Source organism: Haliotis rubra, unplaced genomic scaffold (genome assembly GCF_003918875.1).
Source record: "Haliotis rubra isolate DU_JTF1 unplaced genomic scaffold, ASM391887v1 Scf1244, whole genome shotgun sequence".
Classification (NCBI taxonomy): domain Eukaryota; kingdom Metazoa; phylum Mollusca; class Gastropoda; order Lepetellida; family Haliotidae; genus Haliotis; species Haliotis rubra.
The window spans coordinates 94272-108383 of record NW_025765164.1 but is presented as its reverse complement, the minus strand read 5'-3'; the positions used below and the strand labels follow the sequence as shown (position 1 = coordinate 108383).

Sequence of the window (14112 nt, the reverse complement as noted above, 5' to 3'; positions counted from 1 at the left end):
CCTCGTTTACGAGGTATAATCATCATATGTGTTTTTATTGTAAGTGCACCGAATCACGCCAGTCACATAGCGTATGTGGCACGTTGTAACTAACGCTCTGTAAGATCACAGCGCTGCAGATACCGTCAGCATGTTGCGGTCGTCGTGGCGCCGAGGGTACTTTGAGGATGAGTTAATGAGTTTAGTTTTACGCCGCACTCAGCAATATTACAGCTATATGGAGGCGGTCTGTAAATAATCGAGTCAATCCAGTGATCAACAACATGCGCACTGACCTACGCAATTGGGATACGATGACACATGTCAATCAAGTCAGCAAGCCTGACCACCCGATCCCATAAGTCGCCTCTTACGACAAGCATTTGTTACTGAAGATCAGTTCTAACCCGGATCTTCACGGGTCTGCTTGAGGATGAGGGGCAGTCTATACACACTCTGTATTGCATCGCATCCGGTTATCACTCACGCTCTCGTGTCCTTGGTCACTTGTTCAATTCGTTTATTAGGTCATGATACAACCCCTGATTTCTCAGAACTTTTCTTTGCAACCATCGCAACTTCTTATCGGCTTAATTCCCAGTGTTATGTGACTGTCATGTTCGCCAGCACCTGTGCCTGTGGGTTTGCCCTAGGTGTTCTACAAGTCATTATCTCGCCATGCGGAGTCTCGACCATGCAAGCATATCGATTACTGATTCATAATTCTTGCTTGGCTTGCGCTTTTGACTGGTGACTATTTGTAACAGTGTGGTGCTGCTGTGTTACAATGCAGGGTTACAACAATCGACTTTATGAATACCAAGACATGATAGCTCCTACCCGCTGGGTGTGAAGGTGAAGGTCACAATGTTACTTCAATCGTTACACTGTTTTGTTGTAATATGTGAGATTTTTGACAACATCAAATGCGGATATCGCTTCCATAAATATTCTCCTTATACATAACATTGAATGTGTCGAATGATATGCAATGTCCAACCTATATTCCGACAGTCTGTACATCATCGTTGACCAGACAATCCTTTGTAGCGAATTGTTTATGATGACATGCATCCCTCAAATATGTGAGCCTAAGCACATAAATCTCTTCAGTCTAACGTCAGTTCCAACCTTCATCACCACGGGGTAAAGTTCATGCAAAATTAGATGACTTAGAGATTAATAACGAAATAAAGAGTTGTTGTCTTGAGTCATTAATAAAAAAGGCAATGCGACAGCAGGTCTTCTTACATAGCTATCTACTTTCGTGTGAGTGAGTGAGTCTAGCTTTACGCCGCACTCAGCAATATTCCAGCAATATGGCGACGGTCTGTAAATAATCCAGTGATCAACATCATGAGCATCGACCTACGCAATTGGAATAGGATGATATGAGTCAACCAAGTCAGCGAGTCTAACCACCCGATCCCGTTATGACAGGCATGGGTTAACGAAGATCAATTCTAACCTTCACGTATTCTACTTTCGAAAATGATTGCGACGGTTGTATCGAACAATGGAGGAATCGAACTACTTCTAATTCTTGTTCCACCAGGTTAGACACACTGGCAATTGTCTATACTGAAAGCATCATTGGAAGTAATAAAGCACAAATGAAGAGAACTGAGTTGTATACTTAGCAGCGACACAATGTTCAAGCACAAAGTCAAAGACATGTTCTGATAATATACCCAAACGTTCTGCATTAATAATGATCCAATGAACGTATTGAATGTACTGCTGCCAGACTGCCTCCCAAAGTGGCATTACTTCAGATTCCAATACATCTCCAGGGGGTCAGACATTTATACTTTATAGCCGAGAGATACAGCTTGTGATTCTTTTGATGGGGAGACTTCTGTTGGGAGTTTTATACTGACATTTGAGGATTCATGTGGATCAGAAATGTTTCAATCCGATTGAATGTTGGGGACCAGCGTTTGTAAGGATCTGTTCACTTCTGTGCCATGTATAAATAGTGACAGCTTGGGAACAATACACTTGATACATGGTCCAGTCTTCACGTTAACCCCTGCCTTTGTTTTGTTTGTTGTCTGACGCCGACTCAGCAATATTCCGGCTAAATGACCGAGGCCTGTAGATGATCGAGTCTGGACAAGACAATTCAGTGACTGACATCATGAGCACCGATCTATGCAAGATCCATCAGCCAAGTCAGCGAGCCTGTCCATACGATCCCGTTAATCGCCTAACGACAAGATTCATGATTTACTGAAGGGTTATTCTAATGAAATCTTCACATTTACCGTTAAGTATTCATGCATGTTGTTGGGAATCGGTAAACATCAATAGCAGCATTCAGTGGATCTGACATACAAAAAGTCCATGGATGCTTGGCTTTTGGAGACACGACCCTCTACTTTTGATGCCATCTTGCAAGTTGTGTATCCTTGATCACCGCCTCACTCATTCGACCAAAATCCCCGTGCAGAACTAACTAAAAACGCAGGCAAGTTATATCTAACACTTCCATAAATGCTTTTTAATCGTTATTTTTATTTTAATTTTAATTCAATTTTATAATCTACACGCACTAGGCTCGAATAAACCAAATCTGCTTTACTGTATCATGACAATATATAAACTAAACGGTACAATATGTATTGACACGTATACGACCAGATCTCTAATTTCTATCTCATGCCGTAGAAACATAAGATCTCATAGCGATGCTGTTCTCGCGGATCACTGCTTCCGATATCAAACTATTCTTCGTGTAAACACAATGACATTCCACTGCGTCAGATGCCAGTATAGCTACCTTGAATATCTCCTTTCGGTTCGTGTGACGGACACATGAGACATACAAACACAAGATTCGCAGATTAACAAGTCACTATCTGAGTTGTAACTTACCCTGAACAAAGAATTCATGGCTATCTGTTCTGAGTCTCATTAGTAAGACTGGACACGAGATGTTCATGTGGATTACAAAAACATAAAACATGCTCTTGTTAAGTGTTAAGGTTGACATGGCTGGATGAATATCAAGAGTACTATTAAAGGGGTGTTGGTTGGTTGTTGTTTAACGCCGCACTCAGAGCTATATTCCAGCTACATGGCGGCGGTCTGTAGCTAATCGGGTCTGGACCAGACAATCTAGTGATCATCTACATGAGCATCGTTCTACGCGACATGTGTCAACCAAGTCATCGAGCCTGACCACCCGGTCCCGTTAGTCGCTTCTTACAACAAGCATGGGTAACTGAAGACGGTCTATTAGAGGGTGGTCCAGTGATATAAATCGCTGTTGCGTCTCATTCCTACTTGAATCTGACCGTCGTAGATTAGAATTCCTAATGTGACTTTAGATTTTGTGAAGGTGGTTAAACGTTTTTTAACAAACTTTGGACTTCTCAATACATTTACCTACCACATCGTTATTAAACTGAAATACTGGAAAACCGCAAAGGTCTTGATTAGGTCACCTTCGATCGCGATCACCAGATTTTAGCTTAACGTTTTCAAACATATCTGTTACGACATACACGGGCAATAAACGTCGTCAACAGCGCGTTTTAGAACAAACTGAATATAGCATTTAGAGGTGAAATAGGTGATGCGGCGGTGATGTATTTGACACAGGTATCACATGTATGTGTTTTCGACCAAAGTCTTCAGTTCTGTCCGCGACTATTTTCAGGCAAGTAGCGTTGCGTCACTTTTGTAAAATTAACTTTTCAAATGTGCTTTTTACTTCACCTATCTACAATTCCCAATGTTTGTGTAGGGCGCGTTCGTATCAGGTCCTACATGATGTACCTAGACGCCTAAGGTTACTGGACCCTAGTTTGCTGTTGACTGTGAACATAATTTCTAGCCACAGCCATCCATCTATGCTTTATTTGTGAAGATGCTGATACACCCAACGCAGATATCCGCGCATCACTTTACACCTTGCAGCCCCACACGGCAGATAAAATGTCAACACATCGTGTTGCAGGTAATCGAAAAGATATACAGCACAATTATCCGTGGTGTTCCACGTAGTATTTCGTCTTAATGAAGAGTCTGCAGACATGTCTTCCATCATCAATCACAACTAATTCTAGGTTGACGTAGGGCCAGATTAGATTCAAAATTAATCTCCTGGGCTGCAGTCGGTGAAGCTAGTACAGAGTTCGGGTTTCTTGTGGTCCGCCCATTACAGTTAAATCCGATGTTAGGTCTGATTAGACAAACATCAAGACATAGAAGCATATGTTCGAATCATTGTAGATTAACTTAACTGAAATGATGCATCTTCAATCTAACAGAAAAATGAATATTTAGATATCTCTTACATGTGTTTATGATTTTGAACCATCAATACAGAGATGGAAATATGTCTTTAGTTTCACATTTGTGAACATAAAATAATATTGCAATTGATATTATGTCACATAACAGGTGACGATGTGCTGTGCTTTTCCCATTTTCACAAAAATCTGGTTCTTGTTTTATTGTTGTTGTTGTTCGTGTTGTTATCATTGTTGATAGAGCCCTCTAGATAAACATGATGCGTGTTATATTCAGAAGATATCGGTCCATCAGTTGCCATGTATTTTGGACTGTCAAATTTTGTACATGAAAGTTTAAAAGTTCAATAGCTAGTGGCATACGATACTTACTGCATGCATAGCATTAGGCTAAATGATGACTTGATATAGAAGACATATGCAGTAGCTGAAAAGAGCTTTGTTCCCTGAGAGTCCTGTTAAATGCTTGCATGACATAGATAGACTACGGATAACATTCAAGCTGAACAGACCCACGGGAGTGAACGAGCGGCAGACAATGTTGCGGGGTATTTATTACAAGTCTTTAGAAATATATCTAGATTCTTGAATGTACCTCGAGATCGTGCAGTCCGCTCGGGAGTTATCATTGTTAAAACACTCCTTCACCCGTGGTATCTTATCTGTTGATAAACTGTAACCCCCTCATACTTTGACAAGATCAGTTTTGTCAGATGAAAGACATCGAAACAGGTGTTAGCTCTCAATGCAGTTTAGAAGGAAGGACGTCGTTCATGATTGGAAATTGAACAAATTCTTATAGCTATTTCTTCATTTATTTGAAGTTGGTACGGACACTTAAATAAAATTTTAATCAAAATGTGTTCAAAATCACATTTCACAGAAATTCTGCTGATACATTATCACAACAAAGATCAAAACTGTACGTTAAATTATTATGTAAAGTTGAGTTAAAGTCGACTTATACTGAGTAGAGACGTCGGTGTTTTAAAGGCAGACACGCTTGTTGGAATGATTGCAATTACGATTGATTTATGATACTTGGAAAACCATGCCTCTGACAAAAACCAGGTAATTCATTACGTTACCAGACTCGCGGTTTTTTTGTTCACCGAAGGTCATCAAATAATCATAGCGGTGGATGAATGCTAGCCGTAACAACAAAGAATAATTAACAATTCTGGTGCAGCTATTGCGATCAAAGAGAACACAGAACATTCATAATCTCCAATCTGCTGTTTACGACAACCGAACACGAGTTCCAATACAGTTGTTGGCAGTTACCTAGCAACGGCTGCGCGTGACAGACACACTACAGTAGGCGTGCATTTGAGGATGAGCACCATTAGACCTAATGAAACTGCATCGTACAAGTATTGATTATAGCTTGTCTATAGGCGACGGTGCATGTTTCCAGTCTCGTGCATGCTGGATTGTGCATGTGTATAGATTATGCATTATGTTCGTTAATGTGACAGCTTTAATCTTTACGTTATTGGCCGAGGAATTATCAACACCAAATTTGTATTATGGTTTAAAGGCGGACTAGACTCCAAGGAAGCGGGATTCAAATTCAAAATCTACTGTTTATATTATGTAAACTGCAATTCTGTGGCCTACTTTTTTTCAATTTGTTCTCTAATTACGGACACATTGTGTCCCGGACTAACACAACTAGTAATGGCTACGAAACGGAGGCCAGCTTGAAAGAAAAGTGAAAGAAAATTGTACGATTAAGGAAATCTCACAGAAAACCTAACATGAGATCAATATATGTAACAACAGAGACACAAGGAGTCATTGCCATTCAATCACGTGATGTGTCCTTGTATCCTGATAACTGTTGTTGACACCTATAATGAGATGTTGTTTTCATGTATAATTTACTCTTTCGTCGCTTTCGAAAAAGAGAACTAATGACAGCACGCCATCCGCACATAAGATAGAACCTCACGAAAACAAAGGTTCACATTGAACTGATTTAGGCAGCACACATCCCTATGATGTCCTGTCATTCGTTATAAAGGAATAAATACAATAATTAAGAAATATCCAAGACAATATATAGCAATTATTACATGTCTCTTCAGTGTATGTTGTGACAAATGTCTGTGTCGGTTACACCTATATAATATCATCTAAAGATTACCCTGAAATCCTCAGTGGTTCTTTAGTTCAGCCAAAATCAATGCAAACATCAACTGGTGCATTCAATCAGGACCACGCTATCTCATTCCGGCACATTATCCAATCATTTGTGTAACTAATTAGGGTGGATCTATAGCACTTAGTCCGGAGACAGTTAGTTCGGAGTGGCAGGTGGATCGAAGCATTAGCTTGACTTATGCCTCTTTGTGCTTCATGCAGCGTTATTTATGATGGTGCGTATATTCCCTTTGACTGATTGTGACAGTAACGGTTTCGGCGGAATGCACTAAATCAACGGTATTGCAATGTTGTTGACATCATGTATATCGCTACAGTGTCCCGGGGTTAACTGTGCCATTGTTTTGTTGTTAAACATTTCAACCCATCATGAGCAAAACAAGAAATATTTTGTTTGTGACTCATTTTGTTGTACAAATTGTCAGTGTCAAGATCGGGTGCCTTCGGTAGAGCAACATATGCTTGCTTTTTTGTGAACACCTGGTGTCATCAGTGGTTTTGGTTGATATACTGAACAGCAAAAGAAACGCAAGCTTAAAAAAATGAAATCTCATAAAAGTAAGCTTTCATGTTGATGGAACGTTCATGGTAAAGTGACAAAAAAGCCAGGCTTGCGTTTCTTTTGCTGTTCAGTATACATTAATGTAACTGACACCATTGTGTTGCCTTTCACGCCTAAAGGAATGTGTTTCTCCAGACAAGATATTATCTGACGTGGACGTTGCATATTACTTCGGTGTCCCTCGGTAATGTGGATATGTCACAGCCATGTTGCATGCTTCTGCGAGTTACCTCCCTCCTAGGTTCACAATCATGTGTATTCAAAGTCGATGGCAGGCCACTTTGCTAATATGATCCAAAACGTTTATGAATTAAATGCTAAATAGTTTGTTGACAGCAAAATTCAGCAATAACTAACCACTGCATTTTTCACAAACGCATATAGGTACATATTCTGACATTTTCATTGAACCTGTCAGATTTGTATATTAGGGAAATGATCGTGAACCTAACCGATTCTATTGCACTTACACTAAGTAGATTTAACTCTGCAGCTGTCTCCCACACGTGTCGTAACGTCTTGTCTTGTCTCAGAGCTACAACCGCTCTATGGAAATACTCATATGTAAGGCACTGTTACCGTGAAGAAGTTGTATCAATGTGTATATTCCGATATTCGAGCTGTACATCTTGGTTGTTACCCGTGGATCATAGCAAGAGCAACTTAAGTTTGACTCGATCTGTAGTTTTACAAAGTGGCTTAAGTGTTACGTGATTGAAGAGGCGATGCAGCTGTTTAAGTTACATATTGATTAACCTGATTCCTTTGTACAGTATGGAGATTTACGTTAAAACTGTACCTTTGTTAAGAAGATACGAATTAAGAAAACGGTGTATATATGTAGTTTCATGATAGTGTATAAGACTCATGTCCATATCGAAGTATTATTTTAATCTTTCAAAATTCAGGCTTGAATATTTTTTTTAAATGTATAAATATGTAGACTGCCTAAGACTGACAATTTAATACCAAACATACATCAGACCACTGCTGTTATGTCATATTCAATGTGTGTTATATAATTTGGAAATATAGAGATACACATTACAATACTTTTGAAATGTATGACTTATGTAATGAGATATATCTAGAGATGTAAAATTGCACTTCTCCTTTCATCTAGCTCGCCTTTATTTGTACATTAGCGGTAAAAGGTAATTAAAGACAGGATTAAATATAGCTATTGATGGAACCAAATACCAAAACACATCTTACTAGTGTCAACATTTATATGGGGTTTGCCGGAATAAAACTCAATCAACCAGTACAAGTACAAGCTATAAAAATTGTAATGTAGTCAAGTTCTGGGCCCCTTAAGAAACACGCTAGAAAGTTGAGAGAGTGTCGGGTCATAAATCTCTTCAAATGAAGCTTAGGTGAAGATTGTCGCTACGCACAGTGGTAAATTACCCATGTCAAAGTGACCCGCAATCAACAAGTTAACTGAAGACGCTAAACTTCACAATAGTCTGTGGAGAAAGCTGATGCAAGAAAAAAGGGAGTCTGCATTATTTCTAGGTGACTCGCTGCGCGGACGTAACACCTCATTCAGGAGCGTGTCACCCTTGACCTAGAATCGAGACGTCACGGCGAGGCGAGCGTTCTGATTGGTTGTAACAAGTGACTGACAGGTTGAAATGTACATTGTGTGTACGCAAACATGGCTGACGAAGTAAACAGTTGTGCCTCTTTCCGATTATTTCCAGGTAAAGTTTTGAAGGAACGTGAGCGACAAGGAATGTGGATACCTTCCTCTCACCGCACATGAGTCCGTGCGTACGTCAGTCCGTCCATAATGCAGAAATGTGTCCCGAAAAGTTGGGAATACCTTGCTGGGCTGCTGCTCATCCTGTCGTCTGCTCGTGTTGCCGGTAAGTTTGAACATATTTTCATTCTTCTTCCCTGTCGACAAGCAATTGTGGCATCAATAATAAACAGTCATTGTATTCGTATAACACGCTGCCAGATTCAAACCCTACTTTGTGTCCTTCTGTGAACTTGTTTCCTTTGTTGCCTTATGTACAGCTGTGCAGATGTTTTTATGCCGCTTTGTACATTGTGTTGCGTTCTGAGTCACACTCCCTATTGATTTTTTAAAATCCTTGACGCGAAAGATATCACAAGGCTTAATCTTTTAAGCACTGCGAAGTATTACGTAATGTTGTAACAAAGTCGTATTTTCCATTGACATTGAGTAAAGATTAATCTTATGTGGCAAGTGGTAGTTGGAAGTGATCGAAGAAACCTTAATGACAAATATTTGTGTCAGTTCTAATCGTAATTATAATATGATACAAGTGATGCTACTGTTCGACGTACACTATGGTTTTATACTTACATTATTACAATGCACGTGTGACGGCGTCCATTCACATGAGGCCGTAGTTGCAGTGGTGAGTGAGTGAGTGAGTGTGTGTGTGTGTGTGTGGTGTCTTATGTTATGTCTCACTAGTCGATGCTAGGAGGAAATGGAGACCGTTATGCAAACAATATCTCCTAAAGTTTTAGCTCGCATCTGACACTGATGACCTCAGGGAAATCTCCCAAATCCGTGCACCTTTGAAATCGGCTCAACATAAACGCGTCTCTACGCATTCGCAGTGCATGCGAGTTGTAGAACTTGTCACAGAGAGATATGTGTTGAACTGAACAACGCGTATCGCCATGGAAGACATATTGAACAGATAAATTTACAATACTGTCTTTACAGTTAGAACCGTCTGTCAACAGCAAACACTGAGCCTAGGACACGAAGTGATGTTTGCTAACCCGAGCGACACACGTTAATCACCAGCACAGAGTCAAATTTCAGCTAAATTCCTAGCTACAAGTTCTGGATAGCTGAATGGTTACTATTATTTCCCATGTCACTTTGTTGAGCTGAACCTAACAGCTACAGAGCACACTATGCAACAAGGCTTTGTTGGTGAGAGTTCATTGTAAAGTCTGCATTCAAATATAGGGTTCTACCATTTACACACGAACTTAAGAATTAATTTGCACTCGCGTAAAGGGTGAAACGATGGCATTTTGGCAATTTTGTCCAGCATTTGATGTGATCTTTGATTAGTTGGCAGCTGCGTGTAATCCTTCGCATTAGCAGTAATCCGCGGTCCATACTGGTTTAGCTGCATCATTTCTTTGGGGTCTTAGAGGACGCGAACACAAGATATTATAATTACTCTTGTGATATGAACGTTTACTCATTAAATACACCCAGCCTTCACAAAGCAGATGACGGTATTTCAATATCAATTTGGTGTTGTTATGTAAAACATGTACAATAGCCCGAAGTTACGATACCTTAGATATAATACAAGACAAATCTTATGGATGACAACTTCTTATTTGCTTACCACGAAGTGATCTTTGATTAATAATGATCAATTTTTACCTTAGATATGGACATGTATGTAAGGTTCCACCTATTTCTATATAGAAAGCGTAGGAAAGTAAGAAATATGACTTTTCCACCTTGTTGTTCTGTAGCCTCTCATAGTTACCGTTGTCAGCATATCGAGCCAAGAATCGAAAAAAATCATGCTATACTAGTAAATCGACATGTGTACACGGTGTTTGAGTTTGGTATTTTTTCTGTTTCCTCAATTAATCTTATCTAATCCCTTCGCAGACATCTATGGTGTTTAATTTTTTGGTTTTGGGTTGACTCTATTATTTACAGTTGTGACTTGGGTGTTTCCTCTCACCGTCACATGGTACAAAGATTTATGTCAGTCTCACAGCAGGTTTGGCATTGTTAAATAGGACGCTTTCGGTAGCTTTATTTGCAGCAGTAGGCAGAAACACGAGGCGCAGCGTGGTATAATTGACCTCATTCCGATACAACGTCAGAGATACATCTGAACATTCACTCATGTATGTTATATTATGAAATTATTACCTTCTGCAAATACTAACTGCTATGTGAAAACAATGCTGGTTATATCAGTCGTGTTTCAGGATGTCTGCTTGTCAGATTATTAGAACAAGAAATGACGTGATATTATAAGAAAGGCATTGGAGACACTTCTGAATAAACTTTTAGCAGCCAAACTACAATGCATCCGATCTTTGTTGACGGTATAAACGCACCATTAAGTCATCGTTGTGGTACACGCCTTTAATATTTAGCAAATAATAACACTTAATAACGTCATATGTTTTAACCTTCTCTAATATGTAAAATGTCAGATCTAAAGATAGATTACATGGTGCAGATTGAACATTATCATTGATATATATTGATGAGATGTCTGTTAAATAGGAACTGCTTAGCCGTATGATCGATTGTATTATCAAAATGAGGCGATCGTTTTGCAGTACCCATGGCAATTACAGTCACCCCTTCTGTGTAACTTAAGCCAGAGACTCCAGCTGGTTCGCTCGTCGATGTAAGAAACATGTGTTTGATTAACACAGGTAATATAGCCTATCGATCTCTTCATTCGTGTTATTACAAAATGTGTGATCTCGGTACATGCCATATTTCACGACTGGGACTGTCAATGCACTGAGCGACACTGTAACTTCATGCTTTGTTCAAACAGCATATGACTGAATGATAGCTGGTTGTTGTCTCGTTGCATAATATTCATGTCAATAGCGCTGTGTACGCACTGGTACCAGGCGTGCTATAAAGCCAGTGTTACTTGATAGCTTGTCAGTTGCACATGCTCAGGTTGGAGGTAGCATGTGATCGGAGGTTATTTCACGAGTAAAAGGTTGATTTCAATATCACGTGAGAACATAAAGCAAGATTTGTTTGACAGGGAAACAATAGCCTATAGCTTATGGAACGCGAAGCAAGGCCATTTATATTTTATCGGTCAAATGTTAATTACATAAGGTAACTGTGAGTTTTGCTGACTGGATGAAAATAAATGCTTACGATAGCTTAAATTGAATTGACCTCGAACTCAAATTAAAACAACGATAACGGGAATGTAAAAAGACTTCCATTTTTCTTCTTTTTTAATTTCTTTTTCATAGTTACGACATTTCAGTACCGTAGTTTTAAATTGAAATTATACAGTTTATAGATATTTGTATGGTGTCTGGAGATCGAGGTGTGTAGGTGATGACATACCAGAAAGCGCTTCAACTGCTATATACTAGTAGTGGGACACATGGTTGTGACATCGTTCTGACACTTTCAACTAAAACATCAGCTGACGAGGAAACACCTGTCACAGCCATATAAATAACAAAGGTAATATATGACAGGAATCTGATAGCACTCGATTCAAAATGTTAGCGTGTACCAGGTGTGCTAGTGTAGAATATTTTACTAGAATATATTTAATCTTACTTACTACGTATACATTCATACAAATATAGCCCGTGGAATGAAATGACCGTCTGTTGACATGAATATGAGTTGAACTGTTTTGTTTTCCGTAATCTACGCATTGTGATTAGGGTAGGGCCATTGTTCAGAGTTTGTTCAGGAATAATGCAGGACATGTTTCACTCCACATAGTAATATGCTGTCACAATAGAAAACCTCAAGAATCAAGATTAACATTCCTTATATGATTTATGATCAGGCATAATTATTGCACGAAGGACCATGCTCTTCTACAGACTAAATGTAATCCCATGCACCCTACAATATAACACTACACTCTCTTACATGCCACCATGGCAAATTCTGAAAAAACACACGTGCTAATATATTGCATTTGTCAGTTAAAAATATATAATGTGTGCAAAACCCTTAATGCGTGACTGTTATTTATAAGGAGGTAAAAGAAAAGAATGGAGCACTGAGCATGGTTATATATTCTTGCCAGTAGAGTAAATCCCAGTGTGCTCTGTAATCTATCGGCGATGTGTATGTATGGGAACACTCAACACAACCTGGAGATATTGTTAAAAAATATGAAGTAAGCAAATTTTGCTACTTTCATATTGGTTCGTTGATTATTTCTAGCGAAGATTATATCTACGTTATGTGACGTACATATATAACATACCATTTACCACCAAAGGTCGATGGTACTTACTTATTTCAAGATTAACCTAATCAAGCCACACACCCACCATGCCCCCTTCTGTCCCTTGACCCCCCTCCCTCTCTACCCTTCCCCGGGGTATTGAATCAGTCCTGGACTACCTTCCTGGACTACCTGTGCATACTACCTGTGATTTTAACGCTAGGGTGACAACGGTGGGACATCGGAATCCCGAGGCTGGGATTAGAGGGAGTCAGACGCCCAGACAATCGCGTCTTACCGTTGTATTTGGTCATGGTTATTGACTTAATGTGTGTCAGGCACTCTTCCCTATGGGTGTCCTGCACTGAAACTTCACTGTTCGAATATAATACATTGAATATATAAGATTGAAGATGGTGAGATGCATATATATGATCTATACATATACGTGTACATATTTACAGTTTACGAAAATACCTAACACTCCAAGGTAACATTACGACACATTTGGACAATACTTTTACTGCAGAGCGGGTTACGACTAGGGATTTAATGATTTGAAACAACTTTCGTGTGTAATATTTGTAAGAAAATCTACTTTACAATTAGCTGTTTCTTTGAGTTATTCCAGTATGTGATTTTCCTCGGAATATACTGCTCCAATACACAGATCATCATAACAAGATTGGACGCTTTGACCCCAAATACTGTATGAAATAAGAAATCTAATCCAGGTATGAATTCACCAAGGAATGTTTTAATGGAACCCCTCCAAATATTCCAATTCTCCAAGCCCAGGTTCAGTACTCTGCAAGACCCAGAGGTTGTAATACAAATACACAAACACAATCTGACCCCTTGAACAGCCTCATACAAAACACAACACAAACTCATTCCAAACCAACCTTGATGTCCTTTTAATTCAGTCTGAGTAAACCCCATAAGGGGATTATATTTTATTGCTTCTGCCACGGTCTACTGAACGCGTTTCACGTTGGGTTTAAGGTTGTCGTTCTTGAATATCATCAGCTGTGCAACTATCTGGTGTCTGGATGTGGGTCACAGGTACACACAGACATTGCATATCTTTTTCCGTCCCGTTTCATAATGCAGAGAAACCTGAAACTAGATACATGATTTGAAAAAAGTATGCATAATACATGATAACACAATGATCCTCTCATTGGGTGTGAGTGTCAAAACTTCGCCG

The 14112-nt window shown here is 39.3% G+C and overlaps 1 protein-coding gene across 3 annotated transcripts in view; it reads left to right on the top strand.

Annotated features, from left to right (window-relative positions):
- Window positions 1-14112, top strand: part of LOC124266291 — a 61225-nt gene that overhangs the window by 29628 nt on the left and 17485 nt on the right. For 2 of the 3 annotated variants that reach the window (XM_046701110.1, XM_046701108.1), the window contains exon 2: window positions 8673-8837. In XM_046701110.1, coding sequence (XP_046557066.1) covers window positions 8762-8837 — 76 coding nt within the window. In that variant the 5' untranslated portion in view covers window positions 8673-8761. Of the gene's footprint in view, window positions 1-8610; window positions 8838-14112 lie in introns of those variants that run through there. The other variant, XM_046701109.1, reaches the window with a different exon arrangement.